The 21,350-nt window shown below is 34.1% G+C and overlaps 1 protein-coding gene across 7 annotated transcripts in view; it reads right to left on the bottom strand.

Annotated features, from left to right (window-relative positions):
• The window catches only part of LOC106060634 (dynein axonemal heavy chain 1-like), a 91,158-nt gene that overhangs the window by 16,214 nt on the left and 53,594 nt on the right, over positions 1 to 21,350 (bottom strand). For 6 of the 7 annotated variants that reach the window (XM_056032385.1, XM_056032386.1, XM_056032390.1 and 3 more), the window contains 18 exons: positions 20,217 to 20,395; positions 19,422 to 19,655; positions 18,703 to 18,899; positions 18,386 to 18,521; positions 15,121 to 15,329; positions 13,138 to 13,309; positions 12,853 to 13,044; positions 11,225 to 11,344; positions 10,847 to 10,972; positions 10,203 to 10,352; positions 7,213 to 7,386; positions 5,516 to 5,794; positions 5,189 to 5,320; positions 3,586 to 3,831; positions 2,324 to 2,473; positions 1,637 to 1,797; positions 1,228 to 1,453; positions 349 to 544 (listed from right to left, as the gene is read on the bottom strand). In XM_056032385.1, the coding sequence (XP_055888360.1) occupies positions 349 to 544; positions 1,228 to 1,453; positions 1,637 to 1,797; positions 2,324 to 2,473; positions 3,586 to 3,831; positions 5,189 to 5,320; positions 5,516 to 5,794; positions 7,213 to 7,386; positions 10,203 to 10,352; positions 10,847 to 10,972; positions 11,225 to 11,344; positions 12,853 to 13,044; positions 13,138 to 13,309; positions 15,121 to 15,329; positions 18,386 to 18,521; positions 18,703 to 18,899; positions 19,422 to 19,655; positions 20,217 to 20,395 (3,279 nt within the window). The remainder of the gene's footprint in view (positions 1 to 348; positions 545 to 1,227; positions 1,454 to 1,636; positions 1,798 to 2,323; positions 2,474 to 3,585; positions 3,832 to 5,188; positions 5,321 to 5,515; positions 5,795 to 7,212; positions 7,387 to 10,202; positions 10,353 to 10,846; positions 10,973 to 11,224; positions 11,345 to 12,852; positions 13,045 to 13,137; positions 13,310 to 15,120; positions 15,330 to 18,385; positions 18,522 to 18,702; positions 18,900 to 19,421; positions 19,656 to 20,216; positions 20,396 to 21,350) is intronic. The other variant, XM_056032387.1, reaches the window with a different exon arrangement.

Here is a 21,350-nt window from a genome sequence, read left to right as displayed (position 1 = left end):
ACTAAATGTTTAAATAGAATCCACACCCTTTTTAACGTTCAGTAATAACTATCAAGAAATGTAGATAAATAGCTCACTGTACTATGGCGCAACAAAAATACTGGGAAAATTTGAGGAAAAAAGTTGGGGGGGGGGGGGACACACTGAACTTACCTCACCAGGTGACACCCACCCTAGTGACATCACTGGCTATTCAACCATATATTTCACATGTTAGTAACTTACAATATTTAAAAAGAATCTCTCTCTCTCTCTCTATATATATATATATATCAAACATTCTAAAACAAAAATAACAATGACTACAGTAAAGAATGAGACACTAATTACTAAGAGCCTTCAACTGACCTGCTCTTTCAGCTTGAGCAATAGAGTTCATGAAGATTCTAATAAACCACTCCAAGGAATACTGATACATAGGGTCTATCTTGCCCATGTCAGCTACACAGAAAAATAAAATCTGTGCATTGATGGCTACAGGAATGTACTGAGATCGAGTCTCATCAATTATTTTTTCAGTTGTCTCTGCTATTTTCACTTTAGTCTGAAATATAAACACAATTTAATTTGTCATTTCAAGTCATGTTATCTTTTGTTAAAAGTTCTAGATAATACTATTATTATTATAGATCTTATATCATAGCTCATTGACAAACTACACTTACTTTACAGAAGAAATGCTATGTAACTATTAGAAGAAGTGGTCTTAAAATTTCTTTAATTTTGAGTTACAGCTTACTTTTATAACTGATTTAAGGCAGCAGATTTTTACCAGTTACACAAAACAACAAAACTTAATAATGTCACCCATGATCTGTTCATGGGAGTGTTGTGGCTGAGTAGTAAAGACTGGGATTAAAAATCCTCCATCCAACTCCATCCAACTCTACTGGTTTCCTGACAATGGCACCCTCCTTAATCATGACTTTTATATCCCCTGCCTTACAGATGGTAAGGTCTGGAAAACATTATCTGAATTTCTGAGGAGTTTGAGTTTTTGGTACATCAGCATAATTTAGGCCATGTTGTGCCCGTAATCCTTCAAGGATTATGCTCTTACTTTATATCACAAGGGCTAAATTCCATACAGTTAAATTATTAAAAGCAAGGTCTATTCACAGTTAAAATAGTAAAGGTAGTAAAAATTTAATAATTTAGTAAAAATCTTTTGTAAATATTATATGTTCACAATTTCACAAGATTCAAGAATGTTATCTTTTCATTCACCTGGATCTCTGAGGAGGTTATCTTGGAGGCATCCAGAGTCTCAATCAGTTCAATGTCATCTACAGGACTTCCCTGGGAGGCACTCAAAAGGTAAAGTATTTTATCTTCAATATCTTTCAGCTCTGACTTCATCTTGGCATTACTGATTATAAGCTGGTTTTTGGAGTCCTCCAGATCTGGACGTTCCTCTGCTACCACAATGCCCAAAAGCTGGTCTTGTAAACCACTGGAACAGGAAATTACAGAAATTGTATTTGATAATTATTAATGATGGATAGTGAGTGGCAGAGGGAAAAAATAAGCTATTAGCAAGAAACAGTTCAAAAGATTGAAATAGAAATACCAAAACAAATTGTGTAGCGTGAATATAATTGATCAGCATACACTTGCTCATTGCCTATTCAATCACCTGGGAGAAAGAGTAAAGTTGATGATGGTCACCTTGGTAGATACCTCTGGTGTGTAATGAGGATTTGGTAGTTTGCTGGTTATGTAGAACTTGAAGTCTTTATGGTAGGGCACTAATGTGTCTCCAATTTTGATGACTAAAGTTCCTTGTTGTTTAAATACCTAAACAAAAATGTACATTCCATAAACATCCAGAGTGAAGTCTTAAGATTATTGATTCAATTAGAGTGCACAATATAACCACAAAGACATTGTGAAACTGTAGGGCAAGTTCATTAAGAATGTTTCTAGTTTAAAATACATCATTGTACCACTCTATATATTTGATTCTATTTTGCAAAGTTGATATGGAGAGCAAAAAAAAAAAATGTTTCTCATAGTAAGTAATATATTAGTAATATAAAAAGCTAAAAGCAACAGTTTGTGTGTTTATTTTCCAGTGAGCAGAAGCCCCAAATGCTAAGTCATTTTGTTTCCTCAATGCTTTTAGAATGTCTAAAATTTGTTATTTTGAAATAAAACTGGAAAATTCTAAATGAAAAATGATTTATTGAAAGAAGAATTGTGTAAAAATACAAAAAAACTAAATGACCTGCTTAAGTAAAAACTAAATGACCTGCTTAAGTAAAAACTAAATGACCTGCTTAAGTAAAAACTAAATGACCTGCTTAAGTAAAAATTAAATGACCTGCTTGAGTAGTACTGGTTCTAAGGATGGGTCCAATTCTGAACCAACATTCTCCATAAGGCAAGGCTTTCCAAATCTAATTGCATTCTCTAAAGTTCGTATGAAATCTTTGCTGGAGAGTTTCACAACTTCCATTTCATTGTGACTTTCCTGGGTACAATTACATTAATATAGTACAGTGTTAGGGTGACTGATGACAAAGACTTGCAATGTAGTAGTTTATTCTGGCTTTGATGGGAAACCACAGTAACTACATAAGCAATGTGTACTGTGCTGTGTCAATATTTTCTCTTCTTTAAAGCCATTCAATTAACACAGTTGAAAGTGTTAATAGCCTGTTTTACTGCTGATTGTAAATACCTGCATATGGAGAGCTGCAGTATAGATCTAGTTTGGATTTAATCAAAGATACAGATAGCTTAATAGACACTTCAATTGTATTCAAACCAAGTCAGATCTCCAAGTAAATTAGATATAGAAACAATAAATTACAGTTTAAAAAAACTTTGGATTCTTCCCCTGGTCAGAGAAGCTAATTAAGCTACTAATTCTGATATTGAATGAAGATTCTATAACATGACCTATATAGCCAATCAACTTTTCCTGTGCCATTACCTTCTGTTTGTGTCACATACAGTTCCTTTAAATATTTAATCAAAAATGAAAAAAAAAATTGAGACTAAATGTTCTGCAGGACAGCAGAACATGGCTGTAACCTGGTCAGAACTCTTAAACGATTGTCATAATTTCTTTTTCTAGCCAGATTTTTGCTTGAGCTGACTTTAGCAGTTGGTCTCAAAGATGTCTACTATTATCAGCACTGCTATATAGGGTGTTGGTTATACTGAGATGTTGAGCTAACAGGAAGCACTGCTACACATAGTGTTGGTTATACTGAGATGTAATAGGATCCATGAGAGATGGAATTATTTGGGATATCAAAAAGAATTTATTAGACAGTTTTGTAAATAAGGAAAGCAGTGTTAGCAGAGGGGGAGGTGATAGAAATTTGTTGTTTGCTCTCTATGGAGGTGGAAGTGAATATCAAACCATTAATATGACATAGTATATGAAAAGCAACATCTAATAGTCAAACAGCCTTTCCATAGTCGCATCGCAACTGAAGGAGGCCATATATATACAACTTGTATGCATGTTAAAGTGAGTAAATTTCATCTGTTCAAATTCAGATTTTTTTTCTACAGTGAATGAAAAATATTTTGACAAATGTTATTTTTAAAAGTTTCAAAACAACAGCTCACCATATTCTTGATCCACTTATTGGCCTGACCTTGAGGATCAATAAACAATGGCCAGCGCTGTGTCAAGCTGACGATGACACCATTTTCAATAGAATAATTGTCTCCAGGCAAACCATGAATCTGCCAGTTTCTAATCATGACTGGGTTTCCCATGGTGGAAAGAAAGTTGGGATTAGGGGAGGAAGGTACTTTATTTTCATGTAAAGACTCACTCCATTCTTTGACCATGACATGTCTGTAATCCGCCTGTTGAGACAATGCAAGTTTTAAAAGACAAAGGCAAAGATTGACAGCAAATGATTAAATGAATGAACTTTATATATATATATACTAGACAGATATTACCCACTGCCCACGGGTCTTAACTTGCGTATTGGTGATGTAATCACTGATATAGTGCATTAGAAACGATTAAAGAAACTAATGATGTTATAAGTAAAGCAAATGCATGAATTCATGAATAAAAAAATATTATGAATGGAGCTAAAAATAGCTAATCGACCTGAATTCATGTGATATTAAGAATAGAGTTGCACTCATGTAAAAATGCTTTAGAAAAACAAATTTGAATGTTAATTTGATTAAAATATTTATTTGAATGGACTATAATTAGTATGTTCGTTTGTCAAAGAATAAAACTATCTTTGCGAAGAGAAGTTCTATCATCTTAGAGTTGAATGAGTGTTTTAGACCTAGGAATAGAGAGATGTGTAACCTTTCCGGTAATGTCTAATGAAAGAATGCACATCAGGACTTCTAAATTCCCAGATATAAGGAAGGAATTTATGTAAAAATGCTTTTGAAACACAAATTTGAAGCTTAATTTTATTAAATAATGAAATCAATAGACTATATTTTGTATTTTATGCGCAAAGTGTAGTTCTTAAAATTAAATCTAGATCCTTTTGATCTTTTCATGTAAACATTAGTAAACTTTTTTTTTGAGGGTCTTAAGTTAGTTTTATGGCCACAATACATACACATGGTAAACATAGCCTAGATCTATAAAATAGTAGTACTTTAATAGAGTTGGGCAACTTTTTTTTTTTTTGAGGGTCTTAAGTTTGTTTTAGGGCTACAATACATATATTACAGTCCCAGTTAGTACCCAAGGAACATTTATGCCAAGTTTTATCAAGATTGGTCAAACGGTTTTGATTTCTACGAGAGACATACATACATACAACTTACTTTCTACTTTATATATACAATATACTAAATGAATCAGCACTAACTAGATTTTGGTGCAGCAATTTGTGAGTTTAAAACTAGGAGTTGAAGTCTATAACAAGGGAAATGTAAAGAGAATAAAAAAAATGGAAGGAATGCTACACCAATTATATCTTTAGCCACAGAAATAACATTTTATTATTAGGAGATAATTTTTTTTTTTAAGTACATGTTACAGCAACTGTTTTTAGCCACAGAAATAACATTTGGTTGACAGAAATAACATTTTGATTACCATTACAAGAAATGAATGCAATGTAAGTTTACCTGGACAGAAAGAGAATATGTGACTACCAGAATAAAATGTATGATAATTAAGATAATAAAGTGTACGACTATCACTACACAACAACAACACATTTTGGGTACTTACGGTAAATGGTCCCAAGTAAGCCACAAATCCAGCAGACAAAAGCACATCCCCATAAACATTGTGGAGTAGTTTCTCATAATTTGTTATAGTGTCCCCCCAACGATCTTTTTCCTCAGCTAAACTGTTGATGAGCTGAAATGACAGACACTAGTTCAGTTAATAACCTATTTCAACATTAACAACAAAGAAATTTAACAAATGAAAGCATCCATCCAGTAATACGTTTAGAAATTTAGTACATACATTTCTTTCACATAAAGTCTAATTTTTTTAAATATAAAACTAAACTGAAGAATAAAAAACTTTAAACTGAAAATAAATATGAACCTTGTCAGCTCTATCCAACCTGGCCTCACACAGTTTACATTTATCTTCCAGTATTTTCTTCTTGTGCATACTTTCATTGTACTGTTTCTGCAACTTAGCTACACCTGCTTCCACTTCATGCAATTTCTTCTTGGCTTCAGCAAGTATTTTTTCAGTAGTTGCCAACTCCTCCATTGCTTTCTTCAGCTTCTCTCTCTTTGGGGCCACAGTGATTGCCACAAAGTGATATTTGAACATGGCATGGACCCACTGACATATAGCCATACAAGCTCTTGAAACCTAGATATTGTTAACATAACACTTCTTAAACATTTTTGCCAATACGACAAGATATGTAAACATGTGTAATACATACAAAATTTAAAATGTATAATTATAATACATAGCAGGTGACATGGTGGCCAAGTGGTAAAACGCATGACTTCCTAGACAAGGGAGAGATCCTGGCTTCAAAATCTTTGTGAAGACTGGGATTTTTAATTTTGGAATTTTAAGGGTGACCCTGAGTCCACCCAACTCTAATGGGTACCAGACATTAGTTGGGGAAAGTTAGCTGTCATTGTCACAGTCTCAGTTGACATTGCATGATTTAAAGTTCATGTCATGTTAAGAGTTAAAAGACACGTGGAATTCCTGATGTAGAAAACTGGAAGTAGGATGAATAAAGTTGACTTTGAGTTCAGTCAAGTCAGTCAAGTGGTATACTTTGGACCGGGTGGTCAAGTCAAGTGTTATCCTCTGTACGAGGCAGTTATGCATTATTACTCTGTTAGTCGAGTTGTAACTTTGAAGTTAAGAAGTATCTTTTGGGCAGTTGATGCCAGTGTTCTTTTTGAGATATGTATTATTATTATTATGGATTATTCTGTACAGTGTTACCCGCCGAGATGCGGACGTGATTTGTAATATACTCTGAAGAGTTTAACGTATTGGATACATTTGATACCGCTGTTATGCGGATAGGATTGTTTATTATTTCTTTACTTGTAGCACTAACAAGGAGTGCAGTATTATTATGTTGTAAAATAAACTTTATATTTGTCCGCTGAAACGGCTTAAGTCAATTTATGGTACATATGTTTGTCACGTGTCAAGAGTACTCCAGGAAGCACGAACCCAGCATTCCACGACATTCGCATTCTTCAACATTACACCATTTAACATTCTTTTACAGTCATTCATAGAAAAAAATGACCTTTATATCATCTGCTCTAAAGATCGCATGGTCTGAAAGGGTTATTTTTTACATTTATAATCAAACATTAATAAAAGCAACATAAGCATTCTTTTTAAAAGCAAAGATTATTGGTTGATCACAATGTTAAAAGTTATGGGCTGAAAATCAAAGAATAATGGAGTTTAATTCTTATCAATTATCATAAAAAAATATGTTATATTTTAAACATCATAATAGATGAAAACATTAATAAAAAGTATTGTTTAAAATAGTCAATTAAATCATTTGTGTCTATTATTTCAAAACAAATTTATTTTTAAACAACATTAATATTATGATGTGAGCCTCTCATTCAGATAGTGACCATAAAAGATTGATTTTTAAACTTAGAAATAAATGTTTAAAAAAAAATAATTTCAAGCTCTACAAGTTGGTAACTATGTTACATCTGCATCTGAAACAAACAATTTTTTTCCTATTGTAGAGCTTGCTGCAAAACCTCAGGAAAGTAAGTACTTACCTTTAGAATTGCATTTGGCGTGAAGTTTGGGTCATTGATGTAAGGAGTAATTTTTTTGATGACTTCATTAGGGATGTTATCTTTGTCATACTGGAATAAACTGTCCATGAACTTGGCTGGCTCTTGAAGCTGAGCTTTACCAACCTCCCAGTAGTCATCTACTTTGGTACCAGGCTAAAAAGGTGTTTCATATAAATAGCTGCTATATAAAATCTCATCTTTTCAAGTTTATCATTCTCTTGCATCAAGTAGGTCATGGCATAGTACTGATACTGATTATCATAAACTTTAGTAAAATAATGAAAGTACTGACCAGGGCACAAACCTTGGACACTGATTCAACAACTTCACCTAGCAGCAAATCAGTACTAGAACAAACCACTTGACCATCTAGATTCCCCAAAAACAATCTTTTTGATTAATAGTGTTTCACCAGTGCCCCACTTTGCCAACAACCGTCACATGACCCACTAAGTCCCACTTCACTTTACAATAACCCCCTTCAATAGCAATCTTAACCGAGACAACACACAAATAGCCAGAGTTGTCAAATTGGTGAGTCCATTCTATTACTATATTTAATTCACCATTTTCATTCATAAAATTTTTGTTGCTAAAGCTTTTATATATAGTATATATACATGCATATCAAAAGAGGGGGGTGAAGAAAAGAATTAAAAGCTGATGTGCTGATTGTCAAATAAGATGTTGAAAGACTAGTCCTTTGGGGACCTATTTGAAATTGTCATTTTTTGTGTGATGGGATTTCAAAGTTAGATAAAATGTTGATTTGTAAAATGTTTTTCATGTTTCGGATGTTCCTTCAGAGTTGAAGATAGACTACTTTCTAGTCCCAACCTCCCACAGGACAAGAGATAGCAGCAGGCAGGGTATGAACCCAGGGCCACTGAGACGGCAGTCCAGCAACCATCCCCACCTTTTAGGATGCCTATTATACAAGTCTTAATGAAAAAATAAACAATAAGTAGGATTTTTTTTTAATGTCTAAGAAGACATGGGGTAGCTGGTTGTTTCCTTGTGAAGACTTGCTGGTTGTTTCTACAAGAAAAATAGCCAAGACTTTGAAAAGGCTGGGAGCTAAACTTATGTTATACTTTGAATTGTTTACTTTTATTTTACATAATAGTGATAAATTCTGCAAATATCTAATTTAAACATTTCTATTCATTTTTATATTGATATCTATCAAATGCACAATGTATGACAGTTAAAGAAAATTCTTTTATTTCATACTAGACATATGTTACCCGCGACCCGCGGGTATTTATTTGCGCATTACTGTCGATATAGTCATTGAGAGTGTTTTGTAAACAATTAAACGAAATAATAATGTAATAAGTAAAGCGAATGTGTCAATGTAAAAATAGTGTGAATGAAGCGATCAAATCAGAATAGCTAATAGGCTTAAATCCATTTGTTCAAATTAAAACATTTGCTTGTAGGCCTACATATATTTGATTAAAATTTGAGACGAATAGACTTAATTTTGTATGTTCATGTGTTACAGTATAAAGTAGATCTTTAGGTAGACATAGATCTAAATCTACACTAATTAGAGGCTTGTATAGAGTTCATTCTGTGTTGCGCATGCGTGACCTTTTTTCATGAATGAATATAGGCCTATCTCAACACGGCTACGCAGCTTTATTTAGCGAACAGCGAACGAATGTATTAAAAATGCTTTAGAAAAACAAATTTGAATGCTAATTTAAAATATGAAATGAATGGACAATAATTAGTATGTTTATGTGTTAAAGCATAAAACTATCTTTGCGAAAAGAAGTTTTATCATCTTAGAGTTCAATAAGAGTTTTAGACCTAGGCCTAGGAATAGACTCAGTAGAGAGATGTGTTAATCACTGTTAATGTGTAACTATTTGGTAATGTCTAATGAAAGAATGTTCGCCAGGAAATCTGTAGTCACAGATATCATGAACTAATTTATGTAAAAAATGCTTTTGAATAATCTAGTGGATTGGATTTAGATGTATGTTAAACCTAGCTAATGATCCTTTCACGTTATTTCTCTTTCGCTACGAAAATAAAATTAGTTTTGCGAAAATGGGCTTACCCGAAGTCGATACATTCTTATCTATTAAAAACGAAAAGAGCGATAGCTTTGTTAAATGAATGGGATTATAAAGTGAACATTTAAACGAAATAATTTTTAGTACGCGATTCATGAATGAATATAGATCTAGGCCCATCTCAACTCGGCTTCGCAGCTTTCGTAAACGAATGTAGCTTTAGAAAACCAAATTTGAATGTTTATTTGATCAAAATATGAAATGAATGGACTTTAATTAATATGTTTATGTGTTAAAGTATAAAACTATCTGTGCGAAGAGAAGTTTTATCATCTTAGAGTTTTAGATCTAGGGATGGGATTATAAAGTAAACAATTAAACGAATTAATTTTTAGTATGCGATTCATTACGGTATTGTCTAATGAAAGAATGTTCGTCAGGAAATCTGTAGTCACAGATATAAGGAACTAATTTATGTAAAAAATGCTTTTGAAACACAAAATTGAAGGTTAATTTAATTATATAATGAAATCAATGGATCTTCTTTTGTATTTTATGTGTCAAAGTAAAAAAAATATCTGCGCAAAGTGTATTTCTTAAATTAGATCTAGGTCTAAATCCTTTCTATCTTTTCTAATGTCAACATTGTAGACATGGCCTAGATCCATAAAATACTATAGCTGTAATAGAGTCGGACTATATTTTTTTTGAGGGTCTTAAGTTTGTTTTAGGGCTACAATACATACACTACGGTCTAAGTTGGTACCCAAGGAACATTCCTGCCTAGTTTTATCAAGATTGGTCAAGCGGTTTTGATGTCTATAAGTAACATACATCCATACATACACCACACATTCTACTTTATAATATAGATTTGTTCAAATGAAGGCTAATATCTAGTGCAGGATCAAATGGAAAACTAAATCTATTCAACTCTAATACTTTTTCCCCAGCTATTTTCTTGGGAGCAATCTGTTTCATGATGCATACAGCTTCCATCACAAGTTTGACTCCAGGAGGTGGCCGTTGTAGGGCTCTCACTTCTGTGATATCACTTTTGTTGATATTCTTAAGGCTGGTAAGGGCACTTTCCTGAGAAAAAAAAGAAAGAAAGGAAATAATGTATTTTAGGTTTAACATTCGGTAGAGACTGAAGCATGGTTTGCATAACAAACTATGATCCATCCACAAATTATCACCAGTACTGTTAAAATATATTATTGGTGTTCCCTAAATATTTTTATGTATTTCTTGAATACTGACAATGGTTGACACACAAATAATGACTACAACAAATTAGGAAACCTAAAGCTTTGCTTTCCATGCTCACTAAGATTTAACAAAGGTTACCAACCTATCAAGGCATGCATACAGATTTAATTTCAAAACTTATAAGCCTGTTTTATTTCATTATTTATTCATTTTCTGACATTCATCTGTCTGTGTCTTAAAGTGTTATATTAATCTTTTCTAATTGTACTTTTATCCTAGTTTGTCTGTTTCTGAATCAAAACAAGACAATAAGGAACATATTAATTCAACAAGGATGATTCTAAAGAAATGCATGAATTATGTAGCTATATTACAAGTGCAGGCAGTGCTTCAGCCAAATCCTTCTGGGCATCAGCAGCAATGGCTTCAGTTTCTGATGCCTTGATAGATGCAGCCTTCTCTTCAGCCTGAACATGTTGCTTGGTTTCTTCAGCCACAGCCTGTACACAATCACAATCAATTAATCCCTTCAGTTAATTCCATTTTTGTTAGCACAATCAAACCTCCTTACATTAAACAGGGTTACATCAAAATCTATTTACACATTTTTTTAAAAATTGGTATTACTACTTAAGCTCTAAACTAGTGCAATGGATAGAACTTATTCTTAGGTAACTAAAAACAAAAAAGCAGCAGAAAGCACATTACTTCAACTGTGAAAAAAAAATTATTTAATAACATTATAAGCTTACAGTATCCTTAGCTATATGCTCCATTGTTATGACTGCATCTTTTACAGCCACTTCCAATTCAGGACTCATGATGGCCAACTCCTCCTGTAATTTGGCCACTTCTACAGTTGTAACCAAAATCTGAACAGAGAGACTTCACAAATTTGACACTCATTTAAACAAAACATTATTTTACTTCTATTCATTTAGACTGCTGGGCTGTGGTTCATAGGTTCAATCATTACTGAGGGAGACAGTGCTGGACTGTGGTTCGTAGGTTCAAACATTACTGAGGGAGACAGTGCTGGACTGTGGTTTATAATTTCAAACATTACTGAGGGAGACAGTGCTGAGCTGAAATTGTTACCCAAAACTGCTTCAGGTCAGCATGGGATTATAAATTTCTGCTGCAATGTCTTAATAGTATGAAACAAACTATAAATGACATCATCCTAAATATCTTAAACTGTGTCTTCAAACATCTGGACTTACCGAACACTTATGTAAGATTGTTCTTTATTGATTTCTCATCAGCTTTTAACACTATACAACTTCATTTACTCATTGAAAAGATGAAATCGTTGCAAATTAGTCCATACATAATACTATGGGCTAATGAATTTTTGACCCAGAGAGCTCAGAGGGTTAGGGTAAACAATGTTATATCTAATGAACGCATAGTTAACACAGGGGCGCCCCAGGGGGCTGTGACATCGCCATTGTGGTTCATTTTGTACACCAATGATTTTCAATCCGATAGTTTTTGTTGCTCCTTCACAAAATTCGCTGATGATGCAGCTCTTCTTGCCCTGCTCTCAGAGAGCTCAGACGTAAATGAGTATTTCAAAGAAATAGAACAAATTGAAAAATATTGTAAAGATAATTTTTTATTATTAAATGTAAAAAAAAACAAAGAAATGATAATCGATTTTCGTAGGGACAAGAAGGAAAATGATATTGTTTCAGTAGCTGGAGAGACTATTGAAATTGTGCAAACCTTTAAATACCTTGGTACTATCCTAGACAATAAACTAAATTTTACTGCAAATACTGATTATATCAACCAAAAAGGGCAGCAAAGATTACGATTACTAAGAAAACTGTCCTCGTTTAATGTTAGCGAAAAGGCCTTGGCTATGTTTTATCACGCTCACATCTGCAATATTTTAAGTTTCAATATCACTGCCTGGTATGGCAATCTGAGCATTAAAAATAAAAATAAACTTCATAGAATCCTAAATGCTGCTGGCAAAATCATTGGCAAAAAACAAACCCATTTGGGCAGTTGTTTGAGACAAACATCTATAAAAAAGCTAACAAGATCCTCGAAATAAAGAATCACCCTTTGTGTCAGGATTTTGTGATTTTACCATCACAAAAGAGATACAAGACACCGATAGCAAAGACAAATAGACACAAACACTCTTTTGTTCCCCTGGCAATCAAATCATTAAATAAGAACAATCTGGTATAAACTTTGTCACATGTAAATTATGAGTGAGTCTGGTGTGAATGTACATTTTGGTTTCTTATAGTTATAATGTTTTTTGTTTGGTGTAATGCACAAATTGTAAGACAAATTTCCTTACGGATAATAAAGATTATTATTATGAGATATATGAAGACTTCTAAAAATAGACAACTCATACTTTATCTAAACCAGTCTTGAGTCTAGCACTAGCCAGAGTAAGCTCCCCTTTTTTGCTATTGACCAATTGAGTGAATAGACTAAGCAGTTCCAAGTAAGACGTGGGGGTGACATAGTTGTGTCTGGACATTTCTTCCAGGAATCGTACAGAGTATCGTGTGACTGAATCTTGTATCACCTGACACATGGCCACCTACAGAAGGGAGGGAAGGTTAACAGCTTAATATAGACACATTTCTATGAATAAGTTTACAGGAATATTCTAAGAAAAATCACAAAACCTTACCAGTCCATTGAGAACTTCTTTCATTTGCTCTGTATCACCAAAGTCTCCTAAGAGCTTATATGCAACAGATCTTAAAGCATCAGGTGGCCAAGGACAGAACCAGTCAATAGTGCAGCAGTTAACTAGTGCTGGGAACTGTCGCAGTCGAGAACGAAAAATTTCTCCTAGTGGGCTGAAATAAACCAAGAATAAAAAAAATGTCATTGCAACAAACAAAAAGTAGCAATTCAGGCTTAATATGCTTACCCTGACATTTCAACTTTGTATTACAAACATTACAGTGTGATAGGCCTTGACCTTGTAGTTGTATGATGGCTGTCTGACTTCTGCTGATTACTCAGAAGATGTTTGAGTTTCTTGTACAGGTGTATTAGATGCACTTTAAACTACTTATGACCAAGACCTACACAGTAATAAGATGTAAGGACCAAGTCCAGACCATTAGAGACTTGAATCAAGTTGAATGCTTAATGTCTGTAATAAGATGTTGTCACCTTGAATTCCTAACACTAATAATAACAAAAGTAAACTGAAACCCACTAATCTGTGACATCACTAAATGTTTTGTTTGAAGTTTATCAAATATGGTGTGTCTCTATACTAAGTTTTACCTTGAATTCCTAACACTAATAATAACAAAAGTAAACTGAAACCCACTAATCTGTGACATCACTAAATGTTGTGTTTGAAGTTTATCAAATATGGTGTGTCTCTATACTAACTAAGTTTCTAACAACATTAAAGTCCAAAACATCTTTATGGTTGGAGAGTTCCCCAGGTAATAGAACAATAGCATTTACTCTCTCAAACAGTTGACCATTAATAGATAATGAAACTGAGAAACATCTTCAAATTTGAAGTAAAAATCCTTTCATCATCAAGACTTAAATTCATTATGAAACAAATCAGCTAACATATTTCATATGATCTAAAATCTTCAGCACACGACTCATGACGATCATGGAACACAAATTCTAATATAACCCTGACTGATGACATACTGTCACCATTTAGAATTATTCCCGTTGGCAAGGGAGTATTGTAACATGTGTTACATGAGTTAAGAAAAATATTGAATATCAAATGGCAAGAAAAAATACCAGATATTGAAGTCCTTCAAAGAGCAAGTCTGCAAAGCATCCACACAATCCTGATGCAGTCCCAGCTGCAATGGGCAGGACAAGTCTGCAGAATGGAAGACTGATGCATTCCTAAGCGACTCTTATATGGCCAACTAAGCAAATGAAAGTGCTCGCAAGGTGGTCAAAGAAAACACTTAAGGGACACCCTAAAAGCTTCTCTGAAGGGGTTCAACATAGGCCCAACCACCTGGGAGACAGAGACTCATGACATGCATCATGGCGTCGCGCTGTGAAAACTAGTGCACAGGTTGCTGAGGAAAAGAGAACAATGCTGGCAAAAGAAAAAAGACAGAAGAAAAGCAAGGCCAATGATACTAGCTCTAGCTGGAATAACCTGCCCAGTGAGCAGCCGAACATTCCTGGCTTACATAGGTCTCACCAGCCACATAAGGAGGCACAAAACCCCAGTGCAAAGCTCTCAGCTCCCTGGATGACAAAAGTGGTCATCATCGAACACGATGGATGAACTATAGATAATGTGTTAATAGAATTGATTTATGAACCTGGCTTATTGCTATGAAAGAAACAGTTGGAGAGCTCTCACAAAGGCCAGGAAACAACATTTGAAGCCCTATTAAAGCCCTGGTAGAAGACAGACGCAGAAGATGTATATGCAGATGGTGGCTTTATCTACATCAGATGTGGAAAAAAATGCAGGTCGCAACTGGGTTTGTGTAGTCATGTGAAAGACTGCACTCATCTTAAATTCTCAGAATCAAAGACATTGCCATTATAACTAACAATTAAAATTACTATTTATCAAGACATATGTTCTGACCCTATAGACAGTGCACACTTTTTTTTAGCAAACCTGACTTCTACACAACACTAACCAACTGACCTCATAGTTATGACTGTGTGTAGGTTACTGCGGACTCTCTTGGTGTAAGTAGAGAACATAATAGTTTTAGTGGGTTGCAATCCAGCTTCTACAACAGAAGGCTTCATCTCTTTAAAGATATTCTCTAATTCATCCAACCCATAGATATTTGGCACATCACCAGTGTTCAATATGTTGTTCAAGTCTTCAAGGAAGGACTCATTTTTAATCTGAGCAAAAATTACAAAATTACGAATATAAAATTTTGAAACTTTATTGAATAGAAAAAGTGTTGTTTTAACATGAATGAGTTAAATTAGATCACTAAGTGTCTCAGTTCTTTGAGCTTTGTAAACTGTTTGAAATAAAAGCTGTTTACAATTAATTGCTCAAATAAAAGAATGAAGAATATAAAAATTGTTACATACTAGATATGATTTAGTTATATAATTCACTATGTTATGCTATGGGTGAAACAGCTAGTAGCGGTATATATGTTTATTTTGCCTGGCACACTCTTAGACACCATCCATTAAAATGGCCAGCATTACAACACTCACCTCACTCACTCCCAACACATTTTTTAGCCCTAAAATTCTTTGTCCTTTTTTTTTGTCTCTTTCATCCTACAAACGAAGGGCCCCTATTCTAGAGTATGTACAAACACTTCTTAGGCTCATTGGTTGTAGCCTTCCATCTCCCTGTACTATAATGCCCCCCACATATACACCCAATATTTTCAAATGAAAAACCCTTTTCCGCAGAGGTGCAACATTACTATTCATAAATTAGCCCACAAATTACATATTTTTTTGTCAGTCACAGATCTAGATCCAGAGAGGCCTCTTATTTAGAATAACCCATCTTCACAAACAGTATTAAACACACTCCACCCAAAAAAAACAACATGCACACACACACTTTTATTATATTCACTGAGACAATGTTTAGGAGTCTTAACTTTAGAATACAGGCTTACTTGTAGGTTTAGGTCTAGTCGTTTTAAAATCATTCTACACACACACACGAACTAGTCTTTAAATTTCAAATAGTGGTAATTTTCTCCATAAACACACACTTTCATAAAGATGTAAAAACACATTAGATAATAATAATGATAATCCTGACATTCACTCTGCCACTTATCTAACCCCTAGAGAAGAATTACATTTAAGATCTAGATCTATGAAAAAAAAAAATGGAAAGAAAGAAATGAACCAAAAAAGTGTTCATAAGTGCTTAAGGGGAAGGAATTATTGTTTTGCACTTTTGTCAGCTTTCAGATACATAGTTGGTAGAAATTACAAATGAAAAATCATTTATGGTAAACTTAACCATTGAGATTTCAATCTGAAAATGGCTTAGTTGTCTTAGGCAAGAAAAAATAGGTTAAATTTTTCATTTGATCGTCCACAACAAATGGAAGAATTAGTGATTATTATCTTAGTGAATGAATGAATGAGTGGTCAGGACCAAGAATTTTGTATTGTAGATGACACAGAAGATATGATCTGGCTATATAAACTAAAATTGTTTTTACTTTATTGTAGGTTTTGTATAGCATGTCTTCCATTCTCATAGAGCATTTTTGCTGCAATTCAAGCTCTTTTATGGACAGGAGGAGATATCTGGGAGAAAGGGGTATCTGGGAGAAAGGGATATCTGGGAGAAGTAGGCTGCCATTCATCAAACACAAAACAGCTTGAGTCAAATAACAAATTAGAAATAACTAGTATATATCAGGGTTCATACTAGAGTCTCTTCAATAAAGTGGCCCATGGTTTATGCAGCTCAGCAGCACATCCCACTAGAATACAAACTCAATCTATACATCAATCTAGTTATATACAGTTTTTGTATGCTTGACATGATCTAGTTATATACAGTTTTTGTATGCTAGACATGATCTGGTTATACACATTTTTAAATTTTTTTTAGACAAGATCTGGTTATACACATTTTTTAATTTTTTTAGACAAGATCTGGTTATACACATTTTTTGATTTTTTTTAGACAAGATCTGGTTATACACATTTTTTAATGCTAGACATGATCAGGTTATATAAATTTTTTTGATCCTAGACAAAATGTGTTATGCAGATATTTAGATAATAAACTCATTAAAATACAGTTTGCCAGAGAAGTCCAATAATTCAATAGTGTAATTAATGAACAGTCATGTACTGGTAATTACCTTAAAATGAACTTATTGGGGATTTTCCTAAATGACAGAAAAAAATTATAACTAGCTAGTGTTTTGGTGCACAAAAAGGGAAGTGTGGAAAAGTTTGTTTTTTTTAAAGTTATCTGAGAATTCGTGTGCACTTTTAACAACAAACTGTCATCTGTAGCATCATACAGTGGAAGACAGAAATTTTATTTCAAAGTACAGCAAGGTTACTGTTTTTACAAAGCTTATAACAACTCACTGTCTCTGGTAAAAAGTTTGTACACATTATTTCTCCGAAACTTAACCTTAAATCAAGCTATCAAGCTGAAATTTAGCACATTATCTCTTTTACCTGACCACACAAGAATCAATAAAAAGAATTAACCAATTAGTTAATTAACTAATGGTATTTAATTACTTTGTTTGGTATCTCAAACAAGGGAAAGAAATTGTACTTGACTGAAGTGGTGGTATAAGATGAAATAGTCCCATTTATAGGTTGTTGTCTGAGGCTTAGTGAAAACAAACATAATAATAATAATAATAATAATAATAATCTTTATTGTCCGTATGGAAATTTGTCTTACAATTTGTGCATAACACCAAACAAATCATTGTCTGAGGCTTAGTGAAAACAAACATGAAATAGAAACAATAGATAACTATACAATATTCCCTTCACTAGCTGAGTGGTTGATCTGAGAAGCCTAAGAAGGCGTTAGCTCACGAGTTCGAATTCAGGTCGTAAACATTTGTTTTTAAAAATACATTTAAAAAACAATCACCCAGATACCCCGTTCTTTCTCCTCCACCCCTCTCCATCTAGTCCAGACAAGTGGTAGGATCATAGTGAATTGAGAAAGCTAAAAGCATGAAATAGGGTTAAACAAAAACAATTGTTAAAAATATTTCTAATCGCACAGATTTATTATTGTTAGTCTAGATCAATTACAAATTGATTGACATGACTGATCCAAATTAATTGATACACTTAATATAGGCTTTGTTGTTGTTGTTTTTTTTTTAAAGTATTTTTTTATATTTTGCTTGTTTTACTTTTAAATTTGAAATGAAACTTTCAATAGCATTACTACCCTGTTACTGATGTTGATGTACCTGTGTGTCACTGAACAAGAAAACAACAGGCTCTTCTCGCAGCCCTGCCTTCATCATGACTTTCTTTAAGTCTTCATGCCAATCATGTACATTATAGTTTTTAGACAGCTCGACCTGGAAACAGTCATACTCAGACCTGGAGGGAAGAGAGACAAACAAATTTCAGTAAGAAACCTCAGGTGATGCTACCCAAACTTCAAATAATTTAAACTAAATAAAAAAAAAATGTCACACAAACATTTTCTAGAGCTAAGTCCTGTATTTATGCTCATGGTGAATATATCAAAACATTTAATACGCCAGTCATGGTAACTTACATGTGTGATGCTAATTTAGTTAAACTCTGCCGTCCACTGCCACCCATACCAAGCAATAAAGCATTACCGAGTGGCTGTCTTAGTATACGGGCTATGCGACTGACATGGCAAATGGCATCCATGAATAGCACAAGCTCCATCTTTTTATTTGTTGCCTGGTTAAACTCTGATAAATATTCTTCAACGGTTTTTTGAGCCTGAAAAGTTCCCATGAAAAAATCAGTTAAGAAATGTACAAACATTATTCAGTGTCAGGAGTGAGACTACAAAGCCCATGATTCAGTGTCAGGAGTGAAACTACAAAGGCACATGATTCATGTCAGGAGTGAGACTACAAAGCCCATTATTCGGTGTCAGGAGTGAGACTACAAAGCACATGATTCGGTGCCAGGAGTGAGACTACAAAGCACATGATTCGGTGTCAGGAGTGAGACTACAAAGCCCATTATTCAGTGTCAGGAATGAAACTACAAAGCCCATTAATCGGTGTCAGGAGTGAGGTGAAGAGAAACATGTAAAAGAAGAGGAAATATGTTATGTTCAAGCAATATGTAGAAATGACAAGGAAAAAAATGCTGAATTAAACAAATATTAGCTTTCAACCTCATGCAAAGTCAAGCGAAGTCTTATCACACTTTTACGAAGTTTTTTTTAGCTGTTATATCTTCCACTTTTAATGTAACCAACAAGGTTGTGTAAGTATCAAATACACAACTTACTAGTGCATGATCTTTCACAAGAGTGTAGGGGCGAGGATCTTGATCATTGTTTAAGAAATCAGCATAAATGATTGGCTTGTGGGCTATGATGTGATTGAAGTCCACATCAAAATCTTTCATGACTGTGTTCTTTAGGATATCTTCAAAGGACTGTCTGTCTGCATCATCCACTAAACGATCCTGAAAGACTCTGCAACATTCATGATACCAGAGTCTCAGAACAGCACCGACTGACTTTCAGAGAGAAGAAAATTTCATGTTTTAAATAAAAGTTCACAAATAAATGAACAAAAAATACATCAAGATGAATAGAAATTCAAATATTTGTTAAAACCTGAAAAAATATTTTTATCCAATAACTTTTTTTTTTAGAATCCTTTGCATAACAATTTGTTAGGGCTTTAAATCTTGTTCAGTATCTCAGAGCAAAAATCAAATAATTACAGCGTGGATGGATTCAATTAATATCTTTTACTTTCTGAGAGGGTGATTTCAGCTAAGATATCTTCTAATGCTATCTATTATATAAAAATCTTTAGAACTATCAGCTAACCAATTTTGACAAGTGCAAACCTTACAAATCGACCTGAATTTGAATGTGTTTAATGTAACGTTGTAGGGTAATCTAGTTAGTTGATTACAGATGTTCCTTCATAATTATTCTTTTTTGAATAAGTTAGGTAAATCTAGGCATAATAAAACTCAAGTGCTGTAGAATACTTTTATCTTCTACTAAGTATTATGAACTGTAGCTTAATACTTGTGAGCTGAACAAAAGTAAGAAAGCAGACACACCTTGTTCTCTTCATATTGGCCCATGAGAATTCCTTGAAACACTTTGGACAAATCTCTCAAGTTGAATGTGTAGTGAGACTTGGAGGGTGTAGGCAACATGTTGGCCTGGACTGAATTATACATGTTGATACTGGCCGTCACAAGCTTGTCACAGTACTTTACAATGTGGGGACAGTTGGCTGAAACAAAATTGTATTATCAGGATCAGAGGTTTCCTTGAAAGCTCCACACTACCTTTGTTTCTTAATGTTTTTTTTAAATGAAACGTTTTCTTCTTGCCTCCCTTCTCTCTTCAGAAACTTTTCTTCTTGTCTCCCTTCTCTCTTGAGAAACTTTTCTTCTTGTCTACCTTCCCTCTTCAGAAACTTTTTCTTCTTGCCTCCCTTCCCTCTTCAGAAACTTTTCTTCTTGCCTCCCTTCCCTCTTCAGAAACTTTTCTTCTTGCCTCCCTTCCCTCTTCAGAAACTTTTCTTCTTGTCTCCCTTCCCTCTTCAGAAACGTTTTCTTCTTGTCTCCCTTCTCTCTTCAGAAACGTTTTCTTCTTGCCTCCCTTCTCTCTTCAGAAACGTTTTCTTCTTGCCTCCCTTCCCTCTTCAGAAACTTTTCTTCTTGCCTCCCTTCTCTCTTCAGAAACGTTTTCTTCTTGCCTCCCTTCCCTCTTCAGAAACTTTTTCTTCTTGCCTCCCTTCTCTCTTCAGAAACGTTTTCTTCTTGCCTCCCTTCCCTCTTCAGAAACTTTTCTTCTTGCCTCCCTTCCCTCTTCAGAAACTTTTCTTCTTGTCTCCCTTCCCTCTTCAGAAACGTTTTCTTCTTGTCTACCTTCTCTCTTCAGAAACTTTTCTTCTTGTCTACCTTCTCTCTTCAGAAACTTTTCTTCTTGTCTCCCTTCCCTCTTCAGAAACGTTTTCTTCTTGTCTACCTTCTCTCTTCAGAAACTTTTCTTCTTGTCTACCTTCTCTCTTCAGAAACTTTTCTTCTTGTCTCCCTTCCCTCTTCAGAAACGTTTTCTTCTTGTCTACCTTCTCTCTTCAGAAACTTTTCTTCTTGTCTACCTTCTCTCTTCAGAAACTTTTCTTCTTGTCTACCTTCTCTCTTCAGAAACTTTTCTTCTTGTCTCCCTTCCCTCTTCAGAAA

Source organism: Biomphalaria glabrata, chromosome 6 (genome assembly GCF_947242115.1).
Source record: "Biomphalaria glabrata chromosome 6, xgBioGlab47.1, whole genome shotgun sequence".
Lineage (NCBI taxonomy): Eukaryota > Metazoa > Mollusca > Gastropoda > Planorbidae > Biomphalaria > Biomphalaria glabrata.
This window is presented reverse-complemented; position numbering and strand designations above follow the sequence as displayed.